The 16749-nt window shown below is 51.2% G+C and overlaps 1 protein-coding gene across 22 annotated transcripts in view; it reads right to left on the bottom strand.

Moving 5' to 3' along the window:
• Positions 1-16749, bottom strand: part of DYSF (dysferlin) — a 222362-nt gene that overhangs the window by 123415 nt on the left and 82198 nt on the right. For 9 of the 22 annotated variants that reach the window (XM_082671898.1, XM_082671901.1, XM_082671891.1 and 6 more), the window contains 7 exons: positions 14989-15071; positions 7579-7650; positions 6052-6167; positions 5426-5539; positions 3862-4039; positions 3167-3291; positions 1143-1249 (listed from right to left, as the gene is read on the bottom strand). In XM_082671898.1, coding sequence (XP_082528024.1) covers positions 1143-1249; positions 3167-3291; positions 3862-4039; positions 5426-5539; positions 6052-6167; positions 7579-7650; positions 14989-15071 — 795 coding nt within the window. The remainder of the gene's footprint in view (positions 1-1142; positions 1250-3166; positions 3292-3861; positions 4040-5425; positions 5540-6051; positions 6168-7578; positions 7651-14988; positions 15072-16749) is intronic. The other 13 variants (XM_082671888.1, XM_082671895.1, XM_082671900.1 and 10 more) reach the window with 2 other exon arrangements.

Genomic DNA, 16749 nt, shown 5'->3' with positions numbered 1-16749 from the left:
TTCACATAGGGCATCCCCTCCTCCAGGAATCGTCTCTGATTTTGATTTGCATAAGATACACCTGCTCTGAGCTACTAGGGCACATGCCTCAAGCCCCCAACACACTTTCTTTCATTTGCTCACTTCTGCCTCATCACCCCCAGGAGGGCTTGAGGCAGGGTCATTTCTGATAAAGGTGCACTTCCCAACTGGGGTACAAAGGACCAGAGCGGCACTGTGGCAGGCAGCCAGGGTCACGGATTCCTGATTTGCAACACGAAGGCATTTCTCATGCATTCCCGACGGGGGCTGGGATGATAAGATTTAGAGCGGGCAAAGAATACATTTGCATATATTTACGCTTAATCCCATAGAAAGTAGAAAGAGGGCTGTTTATTATTAAGTCCATTTAATAGCTGGGAAAACTGAGGTCCAGAGAAGTGAAGTTGCCCAAAGCCACAAGGGTGGTTAATGGGATGAGAATCTAAATCTCCTCACGCTTCTTCTTCTCAATAATAATTACAGCTGCCGTTTATTAAGTACTTCCTAAGGACCAGGCATTTTGCTTGTGTGATATTAGAAAGCACTTATTCTTAATGTCAGGTTGAAGATGAGGAAAGCAAGGTTCTGAGCAGGTGAGTGGTGAGCTCCAAGTCACCCAGCTGTGGAGGAGACGCTCCCCCTCCTGCCAGGGCCCCGGGACCCGGAGCCCCCCCATTCTCCTTCACCCCCCAGCGCCCCCTTTTCCTGAAGGTGACCATCAGCTGTGCTAATACAAGGCTAAACAGACACTGTGGTCCCCAACATGGCCTTGGGGGAAGGAGGGGTGCCGTCCCTCCCACCAGCCAGCTCCTCCTGGAGATTCCATCAGAGAAATAAGAGGTCGGGGATCAGAGACACAATGCTCCCCATTCAGGTGAGCCTGGCCGCCCCGGCGGGCCCACAGCTGCCGCCGCTGCCGGGAGATTTATGACCTGCTCTAAATGTCACCTTTTCAACTCCCCGCGCTGGCTCCACCACCTTTGGACTCAGCATGGGCTGGACTGCTGGCCAAGCGTGGCTGGGGAGACGTGCAGTCGCTCACCACCACACACGAACACTCCCGGGGAAAGGGCCCGGCCGAGCCAGGAAGGGAGGGCGCGTGGGTGCCAGGCACCCCGTACCTGCAGCCTGCAATGAGCTCATCCATCAGCTGAGCCACCAGGGAGTCCACGTCCTCGGCAGAGTGCTGAGCCTTCAGGGCCACGTGGACCTGCTCCAGGCCGGCTTCCTGGGGAACGGGCAGGCAGGGGTTGGGAGGGTCACCGTGGGACGGACCCTTAACCCCAGGCACTGTCACCACAGCCCGGTCCCACCAAAAAGAGAGAATGGTTAGAGCCAAGAGGCAGAGCCCAGACCCCACACACCAGCATCTGTCTTGGCTCAAGAAGCTTCCAGGATTCCCCACACCAAATAGATCCAAATTTCCAAGCCTGGGACGCCCACCCCACGGGCTCTCCACGGGTCCCCGTCAAGCCAGGTCTAAGGTCTCACAGGTAAGTGACCTTGGAGCCGCCTCCACTTCCCCCGCTGGCACCCTCCCTCCTTTCCAAGTCCTGCCACCCAAGCAGGCTTGGGTCCCTCATCCTTCCTTCAGGAGCGCTCAGACAACCTGCAGTAACGGGGCTGCCCTCTCCAAACTCCTGTGGCCAGGTTGTGCCCCAGTGGCACCTGGTCTCCTCCATGGAGCTCTCCTCCCTGGGCCTCAGGCCTGAGCTGGGAGGTGGAGATCTCTCACGGTACACCCCTCAGGCCAAGGACTTGCCCCTCAGTCCCCCACCCCCTTCCCCACCTCAACCTTCCTGAGCGCGTGCCGTGTGCTCCACCCTGGGACTACCATGCTGGGCACAGACAGGCCCTGGAAGGATCAGCGAACCCCTGCCCGCAGGGAATGGCTTGGAGAGAACAGCTGGCCCAGAAGATGCTGGACTTGCACAGCATCGACTCCGAGTTCTCCGAAACCGGGTATGGGCTGGTCCCCTCCCTGCCACAGAGCTCTGGGTCTCAGGGAAAGTGTGGTTCACCACGGCCCCTGACTGGGGCCTGCATCCCCTCCCAGCCACTCTAAAATCCCCACCCCCGCTTCCCTTTCCACTTTCCCTCCTCCACCTGCCCAAGCCTCTCCAACCCCCTTCCCTCCACCCTGCTGCCCCTCGCAGGCCCCAGCAGCATGGCCACGCCTGCCTCCCCATGTCCCCACGGGCCACACACCTCGCGGGTGAGCCTCCACCCCAGGCAAACACAGAAGGGGCTGGGAACCACCACCAGGATCGTCTCACCCTGGCCTCCACACCTCTGCCCACTCTGATTCTCCTCCACTCCCTGGACAAGCCTCCACAATTAACCCCCGGCCACATCCAAGACAGGACTCATCACCTGACCTCGTAGACCCTGTTCTTCTCCCCAGCTTCCCAATTCCCCAGTCACCGGAGTCCCTCCTCACAGCCCCCAATTCAACAGACCACCGAGTCCTGGCAGCTCAAGTCCTTCAGCTTTTTCCCTGAGGTCAGCTCCTTCCCAGAGCCAAGTCATGCTCCCCTGGGCCCTTGCAAGGACATCCTAACGAGCTCCCAACTCCCCTCACTGGCCGCGGCCCCCTGCTGCCACACGATGCCTTCCTGATGCTCCTTGGTCCCTCTCCCCTCCGAGCCACCCTCCCTAGGGACTCCCGGAGCAGAATGTGAGTTTGAGTCTCTGCAGGAGAGGGGTGGGTGAACCTACACTCTGCTTTACTAAGCTGCCTCTAGGCTGACTCGTGAAGACAGGGGCAGCATCCTGTTCATGTCTACCCTCTAGCTAGAAGTTCCCAGCACAATGCTTGCCGTGGCAAGAGTCAAAGGCACTTGATGAACGAATGAATGAAGGAATGAATGGGTGGTGGCTCTGTCCTCTGCTCCCAGATCAGTTTCTCTCAGCTTTTTCTCTGTGCTATCTCCTACCTCAGACTGGGGGCACCCCCAGGGCTGTGCTCCCTCCCTCTCCTCTATTCCCAGTAGGCAGGACAGGATCACAAGCCTGGCCTGGTCAGGTTTCAGGGGACCCCAGGCACCATGAGGTCTGCAGGCTTCGCACCCACGGAAGCAGGTCTGAAGACACCCACCAGGGGTGCATGCACAGGTCATTGTGGGTGAGGCCAGCTTCCACTCACCAGCTGGTCAGCGATCCTAAGAAGCTGGTTCTGAGCCTCGACTCTGTGGCTGATGTCCTCCCAGTAGGACGACAGCACCACCACGGGCTTCACGTTGCCCCAGGGTAAGTAGTAGTAGTGGCAGCCTGGAAGGACCCAAGGGCCTGCGGCTGAGCCAGGAGTGGAGCAGTGCGGGGGCCGAGGGGAGGATGGACGCGAGCACCTGCTCCCCCACTAAGAGCTCCCGTGGATAGCCGTGGCTCGGTCAGTATCCCCCAGTGCCCAGGCAAGGTGCCAGAGTTCCCTTCCCGCGTGGAGCAGGCAGCTGCCGCCCTCATTAGGACTCCTTCACACATCAGAACCGAGGGGCTGTTAGAAGGGCCCTGGGAATCCCACACTCTCCGATATCTCTATGCCAAGACCGCAGCCACCCTGTGATAACTGATCGCCACAAGTCAGGATCAATGCCGACCACTGCTGGTTTCGAGAGCCCAATCTATGGGTCCCAGCAGGGACGCACCTGGAGATGAGCAGGGGAAGGCGGCACGGGGTGGGGGGGGTGGGGGAAGCAAACCAGGGGGTCCCCCAAACAGGTGTGCCCAGGGCCAGAGCCTTTGGGCGAGCCTCCAGCAGCTTTCCCCAGGGGGCAGGATTTAGGGCTCAGCCCACTGCTCAGTGGTCTGGGTCCCAGCCAGGCGCGTGGTCTCTGGCCTCACCATCAAAGACCGCCCGGCTGTACTGGGTGGTGGAGGCCAGTGGCAGGCAGGTCGTGTCGAACTTGTTCCCGTAGTTCCCGATGCTGACCTCAAACTGGACTGCGTCGTCAACGTCCTGCAGCATGGTGGCCGAGTAGAAGGCGGCAAAGAGCGAGTATTTGCGCCTCCGGAGGTATTTCTGGGGGCAGAGAGGGCAGCAGTGGGGTCAGGGGGAGGAGGGAAGAAGACACCAGCATGGGGAGGGGTCACGTGTCTCGCAGGCCCTGGCCATGCCTGGCACCCAATAAATCCTGCCTGGACGGATGGGTGGCAAGTGGTCCAGCTCCGCCCCACAGCCCAGATTTGGTTAGTAACTGAGCAAACACATTCCAGGCCTGTGTGTTTGGCCATGTTCCTCTAATAAGGTCCATGCCTCCAAGGTCATGCTGCTCCTTAATCCAAACAAACAGCAATGGCACCGCCACCCCAGAGAGCTGCATCTGCTGTTCAGAGGGGGCCGAAGGCTCTAAGCCACCGTGCCCCCACCCAGAGCACCCACCCTGCACCACTGAGGCTCTCCACCAAGCCAGCCAGCTCTGCAGCAGCGCAGGCTGCCACGTGCGTGGGATGAATGAATACCATTGTCCCCTCTGGGCATCGGGCACGGGGCTGAGGACATGGCAGGCATTCAACCACACACCCCGGCCTGAACCGAGATGACTTTACGATCCCCTTTGTGGAAGGCAGAGAGAAGAGGGATTCTACGACTGGGTTTTTAGATAATGCGCACAGTGGTAACAGCTAACACTTACTGAGTGCTTACTGCATGCAGGTATGAATGACTCTAATTCTCACAACAATCTTATGAGGTGAATATAATCATTACCCCCACTTTACACATAGGGAAACTGATACAACAGACAGGTGGTCAAGTCAGAACTCAAACCAGCACTGTCTGACTACAGAGTCTGAAAGTGCACACCACCATGGGGACTCCATACAGCTGTCTCCTGGACACAAGGCCCAGCTCGACCACGTGCTGCTCTGCCACATTTGAGCCTCAGTCTCCTCATCTGTAAAATGGAGATACTCAGAGCAGCCACCTGGAGGTGCTGGGAGGACTCGATGACATCAAGAGTGTCACCAGCTAGGGAGGGTGGGAGGGAGGGAGACGCAAGAGGGAAGAGATATGGGAACATATGTATATGTATAACTGATTCACTTTGTTATAAAGCAGAAACTAACACGCCATTGTAAAGCTATTATACTCCAATAAAGATGTAAAAAAAAAAAAAGAGTGTCACCAGCATAGTGTGTGACACAGTCAGTGATTAAAGGGTTAGCTATTCTTACATTATTATTATTAATAAAATAGCCTCTCATTGTGCATTGAGCTCTAGACTTTAAAAACCTTCATTTATCTTCTTTGAGCCTCTGAACATTCCTTAGGAAGGCAGGGTAGGTGTTGGGTTACTCTGAGGCCCAGAGGTGTGAAGGCACATGAGTGTGGGTGGAACTGAGCCCTCCTCTGCCAGCCCCACTTGGCCACCGCCCTCTTGGCCCCTCCCAGGGCCGCGCCCCTTACCTCCACCCAAAGGATGTCATCCGCAGGGAGATCTTCCACCTTCTGTTCGCTGTGCTCCACCAGCTTGGTCTCCAGGGAGAGCAGAAGCCGGCCTCGGTAGGCCACACCTTCCCCCTGAGAGGGGAGGCTGGGTCACCAGGAGCAGGGTCGATGGAGGGGAGGAGGGGAAGGAAAGGAGCCTGGTCTGGCCCTGGGGTCAGTCACCTCCCAGCAACCAGGAGGGCCCTGAGCCACACCCCATCACTCTGCAGGTGAGGAAACGGTGGCCCAGAGAGTTCATGGGACATGCCACCCTGATGGTCAGCACCAGAGTCCAACCTAGACAGGGAGACTGAAACCTGAGACAGATGGAGGCTGGGCCCCCAGAGGCCAGGAAAATTAGGGGGGCGAGGGGAGGGGGGGTCAGGCTGGCCCTGAAGGAGAGGCAAAGGGAAGGGAGTGGGAGGGAAGGAGGGGGTCAGGGGGAAGAAGGGTTCTCTGAGGGGGTGGCCGCCAGACCCTGGGCCCACTCAAGTCCCGTCAGGCCCTTGGAGTCCAGGCCAACTGCAGATACTGCCCAGGCCAGGGGGGAAGACCCTGTATGCAGGCCTGGGGATCTGGGGGCTGTGGGTTCCTGTCTGACTCACCTTGCCCGTGTTGAGCTCTGCATAGGGGTCCGGGAAGCCAGTGAACTCCCTGGGGCTGCCGTAGAGGTTGACATAGCAGGGCCCGAAGGTGGGGAGGAAGCCCAGATGGTCATCCACTGGGAGACACAGGTGCGGATCAGAGGGGCCGCCCAGCCGAGATTTCTAGCACTCCACCCAGCCACCTTCGGGCCGGAGACCAGCCCTCAGTTCGTCGCACATGCATGGGATGCAGCCCCCGTAAATGTATAAAGGACAGTGACACCCATGAGAGCTGTCTCCCGTACGTCCCTTTAATCCTCACCACCATGCTGAGATGTGGAGATTTGCATTGATTTTATTAGTCTCATTTTACAGATGAGGAAACTGAAGCCAAGCGAGGCGCAGGAATACACGACTACACAGAGGCACGACCCAACATGGTCTAACCTCAAAGCGCATGCGCTCAGCCAGCGTGCAAAGCTGGGGCTCAGGGGCCTCCCCTGCCCTGCCTCTCTCAGGCCATACCCTGTCCTGCATGCCCTCCTCATCCTGCAGTTACATCTGTGTCTCAGGCCATCTGGCCTGCGGGGAGGCACAAAGGAGGCCCAGGAGCCTGGTGTCCAGAGACTCCATCTCTCAGGTGCCAGGGAGGGGGCCCAGCTGGATGCCACCACCTCACACACAGGGCAGCCCCCAGGCACATGTCTCCTCCACCCTTGTGTCCTTATGAAGTTGAGACAGACCATCTAACAGCCTTGACTCATCCTGGCATCCCTCCCCTTCCCTACATTGTGCAAAGAACGATCTTTCAGTGGAGCAAGTTGGAGGAGAGTTTGAGAATGACACTAGTGATGAGGGAGGGATTTCTCCACATCATTTCCATCCTGTTTTGGAGGCTCTCTTTTGTTAATGTCACGACTTTCCAAAGGACAGCCAGACTGACTGCAAACTCTGAGCGCTCAGACCCTGGGCGTGAGCTCCGGGGCTTGAGCCCATCCCTGAGGCATAAGATATTACCAACTAGAAGACAGGAGTGTGCCTCCCCCAGAGCCCCGCACCCAGCATCACTCGTCCTCCAGTCCCCAGCACACGCTGGGCTCTGGCATTTGGGACAGGGGTGGGAGGCCTGATAGAACTGTTGTGAGCATTACTAATTATCTGTACTAATCATCTCGATTATAATTTACCTTGTAAATTTCAACTGCAGGAGTTTTCAACTCACCCTGGCCTCCTCCTCCTGGGCCCCAAGAGGACTTACACTGCCCCTGCCTCATCATGCACTCCCCTGCCTGCTCTACCCCTTCCCTGCTGAAGAACTAAACTCTTTTGAGCTCCAGGACCCAGCAGATTCTGGAAGGGGTTTAGAGAGTGGGAGGGAATTGCCTTTAAAGCATTCCAAGCAATTTACATATTCAACCACGTTTGAGAGGTAACAGCCAAAGGTAAACTGGGATTGTGGTGGAGAATCTCAATCCCACCTCAGGCAAATCAAAAAATTCCCGGCAAACAGCGCCCTTGCCCCTCCAGCAAAAACCACAAGGCCCACACCCTTGTCATCCTGGAGGTGAAAGCACGTACGGTCTGTGGCTGGAGGAGGCGGGACCACACCTGCAGACTCCTCTGAAGCGTAAAGAAATGGAAAAGGGGTTAGGATGGGCATGGCTGGGTGGAGGACGGATTAGGTGAATGGGGCATGTGGATGGACAGTTGGCAGACAGACAGATGGAAACGCAGCTCCTGGAAGGGGAGACAGATGTGGCCCGAGGCCCCAACCCCAGCCCAGCTGTGAATTTATCACACACTAAGTCAACAGCGCACCCCCCTCAGCCAGAGATAGCCCCAGTGCCCTAGTGAGCGCTCGGGTCTCTCCCCACCCGTGTCTGCCTACATGGCTGTGAGTTCTGTTTGCCAATTGGAAATTGGACCAGAAACTTGACTCCATACATTCCGGAAATAACACACGGACTTCCCTGGTGGTGCAGTTGTTAAGAATCAGCCTGCCAATGCAGGGGACACAGGTTCGATCCCTAGTCCGGTAAGATCCCACGTGCTGCGGAGAAACTAGGCCCGTGCGCCACAACTGCTGAGCCTGCGCTCTAAAGCCCACGAGCCACAGCTACTGAGCCCACGTGCCACAACTGCTGAAGCCCACGTGACTAGAGCCTGTGCTTCCTCACAAGAGGAGCCACCGCAATGAAGCCCGTGCACTGCAACGAAGACCCAACACAGCCGAAAATAATTAATTAATTAATTTTAAAAAAAGAAATAACACAATAAAGAAAATGTGCTTTTCCATATTATACCCAGATAAGTGAGGAAAACAAAGTACAGATGCAAAGAAAGGGTGGGGGAAACGTGAAAGGGCCAGAGCTAGGCAGTGAGGCACACCCAGCGGCCCCTGCCACAGGCAGGTTGACTGCCCTGAGTGGAAGCATTTCAAGGCACAAGATCTCCACCTAGTGGTTATTTCCAGTGTTACCACTGAGGGCACCGTGTTGCATTTTCACAACAGCAGGCACTGGGATCTGGCTTTTGACACCTGCCGTTTCAAATGAACCACAGTGCCAGGCACCCTCCATTAGCTAAAGCTTCTACTCTTGGGCATACCCTAAATGCTGGTGAGGAGTGTCTAGAAATAAGAGAAGCAAGAAAGGAGATGCTCTGGCATACTTTCGGCCTCTTGGAATCCGTCCCTCGCTTATAGGCAGGTACAAGATGCCCCCAAAAGAGTAGGCAGCCCTCAGTCTCCTTCCATGGTCCTCTCCGATTCTGCCTCTTCCCACACTCTGACCTTCCCCGTCTCCTCCTCCAACCATCTAAGTGTAGCCGAGTCTGGGGTCCTGATTGACCTGGGGTTGTGTTTGGTGAAACCCTAAATTATTTTCATTCATTGATCACTTTTACCTACTGGTCTCCTTCAAAAAACAATACCTATTGCTATTTTCCTATAGCTCCATGATCAGAGTTAAGGGCCAAGAGCTGAGTAAAACATTATGAAGGAAGAATGAGGAGAGACACAGAAAGAAAGAGCGTGGGGAAGAGAAGAGGGAACGTGGAGCCTGGATATGAGGACAGAGCTGACCAAGTGAGCCCAGAGGGCAGCACGGAGGGCAGTGAGGCGAGGCTCTGGGGGACCTGAGGCCCTGGGACCCACCCACTCAGCTCTCCACAGCAGGCCTCAGCTAGGAATGCCAGCTGGCAGAAGTCAGAGCTGCAGAAACCATAATTCATGGCCATTTTCATATCCACAGGAATAGGTTTTCATCAGTGGGGGAGCGAGGCCTCTGGTCGCAGGGGAGTTTCGGCAACCACAGAGGACCGCCACGGGCACAGCTGCAGCCCCAGGAGAGCACGGCCAGGGCCCGCCGGAAGGAAACAGATTCCACTTTAAGCTCCTTCCAAATGATTACAAACAGGCCCGGTCAGTTATCTAGGGCTAATGAGGCCGAGGTCATAGTTCCGACCCCCACGTGCTTCTTGCAGAAGCAAACATGGCTTTCCACCCACAGACCAACTCTGAATCCTGGCTGCAAACTAGTGCCCAGCCCAGACACAGATGGCCCCTGTCCTACCAGCCATCTGAACAACACGTGCCTCTGGTGGCTGGGAGGACCGGTTTAGGGGGCTGCAGAGTAGGCTTGTTCCCAACCACGCCTTTTCACTAATTCCCTCACTCATTCATTCGTTTGTTCAGCAAACCTAACAGGCACAGTGTAAGGCATGCTGAGACACGGCCCTGCTGACAACTGAGGCCAATGGCTCCTAATCTGGGGGCAGGGTCCCAGGTCTCCAAGAGCTGAGGATCATCCTGGGTCCTTCCCCTGTGTCTGCAGACAGCTCATAAAGTCAAGGGCAGCGTCACCAGTGAAGCCAACCAAGACAAAGCCTCTATTTAATCCTCATCACTCTTCTGCCAAAACACAAGTGTTCTGGTGTGTTTTCCCTAAGCCCAAGGAATAGGGGCTGGGGAAGCCTCAAAACACAGATGAATGCTCCCAGTTCTGTAGCGTGAGCAGCCCAGCCTAGCTCCCTCACCTGGGGAAGCCAGAGGGCAGGCCCTCCCAGCCCGGGACCCCGCGTCTCCTGGAGAAGCTGAGGCCACTACCTGCGGCCAGCCCTGCCGCTGCCTCTGCCTCTCAGCCCATCTCCCACGCCCACGGCTTGGCTGCCTGACACCAGCCCGCGCCAGGCAGGAGGAGAAACCAAGAACTGCTGGGAAATCCTCATCATCTACGTTCCAAAGACAAAAAGAAACGAACTTTGGATTTCGTAGCTGTGGAAAAAACTGCCTGAGTGCTATTTATGTAGCACGATTTTCGTACGTACAAAGTTATAAAAGAATCTGTGTAGGTTTCATGGGTCTCATGTTCCTGTTACCTTTCGAAAGTACTGCAGCTTCTAAGAAAAGCACTCCTTATTAAAAGACCAATTTTTTACTAAATGTTTTGGAGCACAGGGTCCAAGGAATACTTAAGTGTGCCCAGGCAAACTTGTGGGCAGAGGTGCTTAAGAAGCTAGTGTTAGGTCCTGTCCTAGCTGGAAATAAAAACAAAACACGAAAACAAAAACTCCTGGTTGGATCAAATAAGCTGGTGAACTGTGAGGCCAGGGAGTATAGAGAAAGAACCCATTTTTACAGTTTGCTTTAGTTTGGGTTTTGAGAGTAGTGGGGAAATCAAGGGCCATGCATCACCCAGATGTTCTAGAACACCCCAGTGTGGAGAAAAACACAAAGATCTGAAAGTTGGGGTGACATTCTGAGGTGGCCTCAGGACAAGTGGGAAAAGCTTGGCAGGGACAGAGGCAAGGGCTAACCTTCCAGGCCTAGAGAGAGCTTGGGAAGAACAGCTCCAGTTTGAGCAGTAAGTCTAACTCTTTTATTGCTACATAGATCAAGCTATTTAACTGCACATCTAAAACCGGTTAGCTGGTGGCAAGAAGATTCTCATTTAAGCCCAAAACAATCTGTGGGAGCCAGTGGTCCCTGAACCACGCGGGGTTGCCCATGGCCTGAGCGCCATCTAGTGGCCAAATAAACATCTTTCTCACGTTCCCGTTCAAATATTCATGATGACCCTGGAAAAGATCAAGGTCAACATCACCACCAGACGTGAAGACTGATGGGGGCACAGGGATCTAAACTCTCCCTCAGGTGGCTGACAGCTGGCGCAGCTATAGCCTCATGAAACGGCAGCTGTTGGAAAAGTCAGAAGGTCGCTTTGTGCTGTACCAGCGTCTGTCCTTGGACTCAGAGACAGGGATGGCACCAGCCAGGAAACTGGAGAAGAGGTTCCTTCCGTGCCAGGAGTTCTGATCCACGAGGAGCCTAGAATACCCTCTCTCCCACCCACTCCCATGATACACTGCCCCCACCTCCAATCCTTCTACCTCTACATCCAACTCTCGGAACAGCAATCACAGAAGAAGCACCGCATCCTGGGACCAGCAGTTCCCACAGTTGGAAGGGGGAGGGGCTGGGGCAGGAGGAGCCCACATAGCAATGACTTCTGGAAGGGAGTTTTTGTGTATTCCACCAATTACAAGTATCAACGATGAAATCAGAATGACAGCAGCTAGATGTTAAAGCTGAGTGAGGGCACCTGGGAGTTCATTGTGGAATTCTTTACTTTTATGTATGTTTGAATTATCTATAATTCAAAGGTTTTTTTTTTTTAATGTTTCAGAGAATCTAGAAGGGATTGGTCAACTTCAAGACTGCTAGGTAGAATCTTCCAGAAACTGGGCACGCTAACCTGTCCTCCAGATAAAGATCTGAGAAGATGGGTGGACAGAGACCCACACATCCTTGTCTGTGGAAAGACACCAACACTGACCAGCTATTGTGAGAGTAAATAAAGGGGGAGGGTGAAAACAGGGGGCCAACCAGTATAGGGAAACAGGGAGGAAATAGCATCTGTAAGATTCAAGAGAGTGTTCACCTGAAATTCTCAGGACACGATTTGGAATCCTCGGTAGAGTGCAAGAAGACATAGTTTTTGTGGAACAAAACAAAACTTGAGGGAGAGAACAAAGAGGAAAAGGAAAACATAAAAAAAAAGACAGAGGGAAAGGAAGGCATGACAAGAAACTAAAAATGCAATAGTCAATTTTAAACCACATGGGAAGCAGTAAAAAGCAGAATTGGTACAGTGGGAAGAAAAATCAGATTAGGGATGCAGAAAGCCAGTAGTAGCAATACTAAACAACAGACATTACTTTGGGGTTTATTATGTACCAGAATGTAACATTTATAATCTCACTGGATCCTTACAAAAACCTTACAAGGCTGGGACTTGTGGGAGGAGACTGGAGCAACTCTCTCAAGCTGCCTGGTTCCAGAGCTCCCCTCCTACCCCTCCCGTACCCTGCCTTCAGCTGCTCAGGTAAACAATGTAAGAGTAAGTGAAATCATCCCTCAACTCAGATTTAAGGATTCTCTATGTCTCAGACAAAATTCAAGGAAAAGAGTCCTGTACCTAGACAGATCAAAGGTATTTTTTAAACTGCAAGGAAAAAGAGACATTCCTACAAACAGCATCTAGTCAGAAAAAAAAGAAAAGATTACCTACAAAGGAATCAAATCATTCTCAGAAAACACACCAAAATAAATTCAAAATAGATTAAATATTTAAGTGTAAAAAATAGAGATAAATATAACCTTGGGGTTTGCTGAAGGCCAAAAGCATGACATATGGAGCAGAAACCATACTTCCATTATTTAAATAAGAAATATTGAAAATAAACACAAGAAGTTAACTAGAAAGTTAAAAAGGAAACAACAAAATACGTCTAAAGAGAGTTAAAGAGTAGAAAGATGAGAGAATAAAAAATTAGAAAATATTAGAATTAATATCTAAATCCAAAAGCAGATTCTTTGAAAAGTCCGATAAAGTAGGGAGAAAAAAAAAACTTCTAACTAGCCTAGTCAAGAAAAAGGAAAATTCAAACATATTTCATTAGAAGTAAGAAAGTAGAGAGAATTGTTTAAATTATAAAAGATTACTCCACACAACACTATAAGTAAAAAAATTAGAAGACCTCAGTGTAATGAATGTTTTTCTAGGAAAATGTAGATTATCAAAATTAACTATAGTAAAAGTAACAAACTAAAAATACCAATGATCACAGGAGAAACTGAAAAGATTTTAAAGAGCGAGTGCAACACCCACTCAAAAAGGGCACCCAGCCCCTATGGTTTTATGGGTGAATTCTTTCAAACCCTCAAAAGACTATATTCTTATGAGATATAAACTGTTCCAGATGTTAGAAAAGACTTTAAATCTTTCCAATTAATTTTACAGAGCCAGCATAGCCCAGATACCAAAACCTAAGAAGTAATAAGCAGACATACCAATTAAAGATAATAGAAAATCAAGAAATAGGCCCCAGAACACATTTAGGAATTTAGTATGGGAGAAAAGTGGCAATTCAAAACGCGGGGAAAACATTATTCAGTATATAGCATTAGTATCACCAAAGAACAATTTTGAAAAAAGTAATGTTAAACCCTTTCCTAATTCACTAAGGAAAAGATTAATATATCTAGCTATGTGAAATTTTTTAATTTCCGTATGTTAAAAACTATGAAATGATTAAATAAGACTGACAAAAATTATTTACAACATATATGATGGGAGAAAATTAACCTCCACATACATACACAACTCTTAAAAAAAACAATGAGAAAAAGACAAGCATACCATCAGAAATATAGAAAAAAGCATGAATAGGCAATTTACAACAGAATAAATTTAGAAGTATATAAATATATATAATTTGTAAATGTAAGATAATTATTATAGTATTTTAAAATTTACAATGGTCAACTTTACCAGATATCAATGAAATAAAATTAAGGCAACAATGAAGTTCACCCAACAAACTGACAAAATTCTTTTTAAATACCATTATTTTGCATTTTCTTGATGAGGGTGCAGCAAAATAAGCTTGAGTGGTTAGAGTGTAAAAGAGTCCAGTCTTTTTGTAGGGCACTTTTGATACCTACCAAAAGATTCAAAATGTTCAAATCTTTTAAAAATATTTATTTATTTTTTTATTTGGCTGGGCCAGGGCTTAGTTGTGGCATGTGGGATCTAGTTCCCTGACCAGGGATCGAACCTTGGGCCCCCTGCATTGGGAGCATGGAGTCTTAGCCACTGGACCACCAGGGAAGTCCCTAAAATGTTCGAATCTTTCAACACAGCAATTCCACTTCTAGGTATTTATGCAAAAGAAACAATCATGAATTACATAAAGATTCAGCTACAAAAATATTCAATATCAAGTTAGCTGTTTATAACATGGAAAAATTAGAAAACACTTAACTATTCAACATTTAGTTAATGTGGACCATGGTGTATTCACACAACGGAATGTGTGTATTCATTTAAAATTATATTGTAGGAGAATACTTAACAACATGAGTGAGCATCTATGTTGTATTGCCAAGTGACAAAAGCAATTTTCAAAACAATTGAAAATTGTTTCAAAGCAAAGTTTTTCACGTACATACAGACAAACAGGTCCCAGAATGTTAATATTTACCTCTTGTCTGGGAGGGTAGGCTTATGGATAATTTTGTGACCATTTTATATTTTTCTTTTAAATTGTACAAAATGATCATGAACTACTTGTTCACAGGCCAATGAAAGCTTTTCAAAACAGAAGCTGCTAGGACACAGTCAGCCAACCTAGAACCCGGTGGATGGTGTGGCCACAGCCACCAGTATAATCTGCAGGAATGAATCCTCCCTATGCCATTCGGTGGTGTATCCCACCATCCGAAGTGGGCCAGTCCTAAATGCAAACCCATCTCTCTCACTGGCCAGAGCCCTTCTCCCTGGGAAATGGGCAGCAAAGACCTTATAATCTTCCCTTTTCTACAAACTCTCAAGACAGTAGGGGTGGAACAGGGGAGAGCACGGGGGGGCCAGAGGGCAGCACAAAGGTGGAACGTACCTTCTATTTCTCCTCCAGAGGCAGAGATTTTCGACATACTCAGGTAGTTGGTGGCCACAATGTCGTTGTGCGTAAGGCGGTCCCTAGAGCAAAGGGGCAGAAAGGGCGTGAACAGGGGAGGGGGATCGCAGGCCACAGCCCACCCAGGAAGGAAATGACCTCGGTTATACATCATTAGGGGTCCCAGTCTTCACACGGGGTATGTTATGGAGGCCTAGTAATCCTAGGCAAGAAAGTGTCACTCAAGACTCCTCTAGGGGGGACCCAGTCCATCCCCCCCACCATCAGCATCCCATCGGCCATGCTGGAGGTCTGCGGGCACAGCTGCAGGTTGAAAGGGAGGAGACCTGAGGCAGGAGGCAGGGCGGGGGAGCAGGAGGCCGCTCAGGGAGCCAGACCCCCAGGCCCAGGGAGAGCAAGGCTCTAGGAGCCAAGACATACCCGGACCAAGGAGAAAACCAGATGACCAGGAAGAAACAACCTCCAAGGCCACAGTCTTAATTAGCTTATGGTAGCTCTTTTTTGTATCTGATTCTGTATGTGACAAAGCACTTTTAAACCCCCTTATCTCCAAGGATTCTCCCAGCAGCCTTGAGGAACAGGTACTCTTACTAACATCTCTTTTGCATGGATGAAGAAACTGAGGCTCAGAGCCAGAAGGTCCTTGCCCGAGGTCAGCCTGGGAGGGAGGGGCAGAGCCAGAACCGAAACCCTGGTGTCCAGACTCCAGGTCCAGTGCTCGCACCGTGGCCCACGCGGCTTCTGTCTACAATACGGGGCCTGTCCTGCCTCCCAGAAGGCGGCCTCTCCCCTCCCCAGCCAGCATAGGGGACTATGGGGAGAAGCTTGAGGACTGACTGTCTTGTGCAGACCCTTCCTCTGCGCCCCACACCTGCCCCCCTAACAATCATATACAGTAATAGTCAGCATTTACTGGACTCCTCCTGAGAGCCAAGCAGTGTGCTAACCCCGTCACGTGACTTGGCTCATTTAATCCTCATGTTGGCCCTGAGGCAGGTTCTGCAATTAGCCCCAATTTCAGATGAAGAAGCTGAGGTAGGCAGGTTGGCAAAGTTGGGATTTGAGCAGAATATGCCTGACATGGAAACCAGAGCTACACTTGCAACGACCTGCTGCTTCCTTGCCAGGCTAGACCTAGAGTTCTCAATCCAGTGATTCTGACCCCAGGACATCTGGCAACGTCTGGAAACATTTTTGATGTGGAGGGGAGTGGTAGAGAGAAGCCATGGTTGCAGCAAACATCCTACAGTGCACAGGACAGTCACCCACTGCAAAGACTTTTCCAGTCCAAAACGTCACAGTGCTGAGACTGAGGAACGCTGGATGGGGCAGGATCTATCTCCTTCCAGAAGGTTCCCCACGTGCCTCTTCCCTCCTCTCGGGGCCCAGCAGGCCCTCTCTCCCTGCTGTGCATCCTTTGGCCACAGGAGGCTTCAGGAGATGATACCCACACGCCCCATTGTGAAAGACCCGCCTGGGCACGGCAATTTCATTTTCCTTTTAAATCTTAAAGCCATGAGATACCAGATCTCTGCTGCTCCCTTCCTTTCTCTCTGTATTTCCCAGGGAGGTGTTGAAGCTTTAAAGTTTTCCCTCAGGGCGGGGGCTACATTAGGAAGAGTGAATTGCCAGCACAGATCTGTATCCCTTTTCCTGGTGAATAACGTTAAGATGAACTGGAAAGTAAAAATTCCCTTAAACATTTTACAGTAAGGTTATCAATACCAGATAATTGACAGT

The sequence above is a fragment of the Grampus griseus genome, assembly GCF_964374135.1.
Source record: "Grampus griseus genome assembly, chromosome: 15".
Classification (NCBI taxonomy): domain Eukaryota; kingdom Metazoa; phylum Chordata; class Mammalia; order Artiodactyla; family Delphinidae; genus Grampus; species Grampus griseus.
This window is presented reverse-complemented; position numbering and strand designations above follow the sequence as displayed.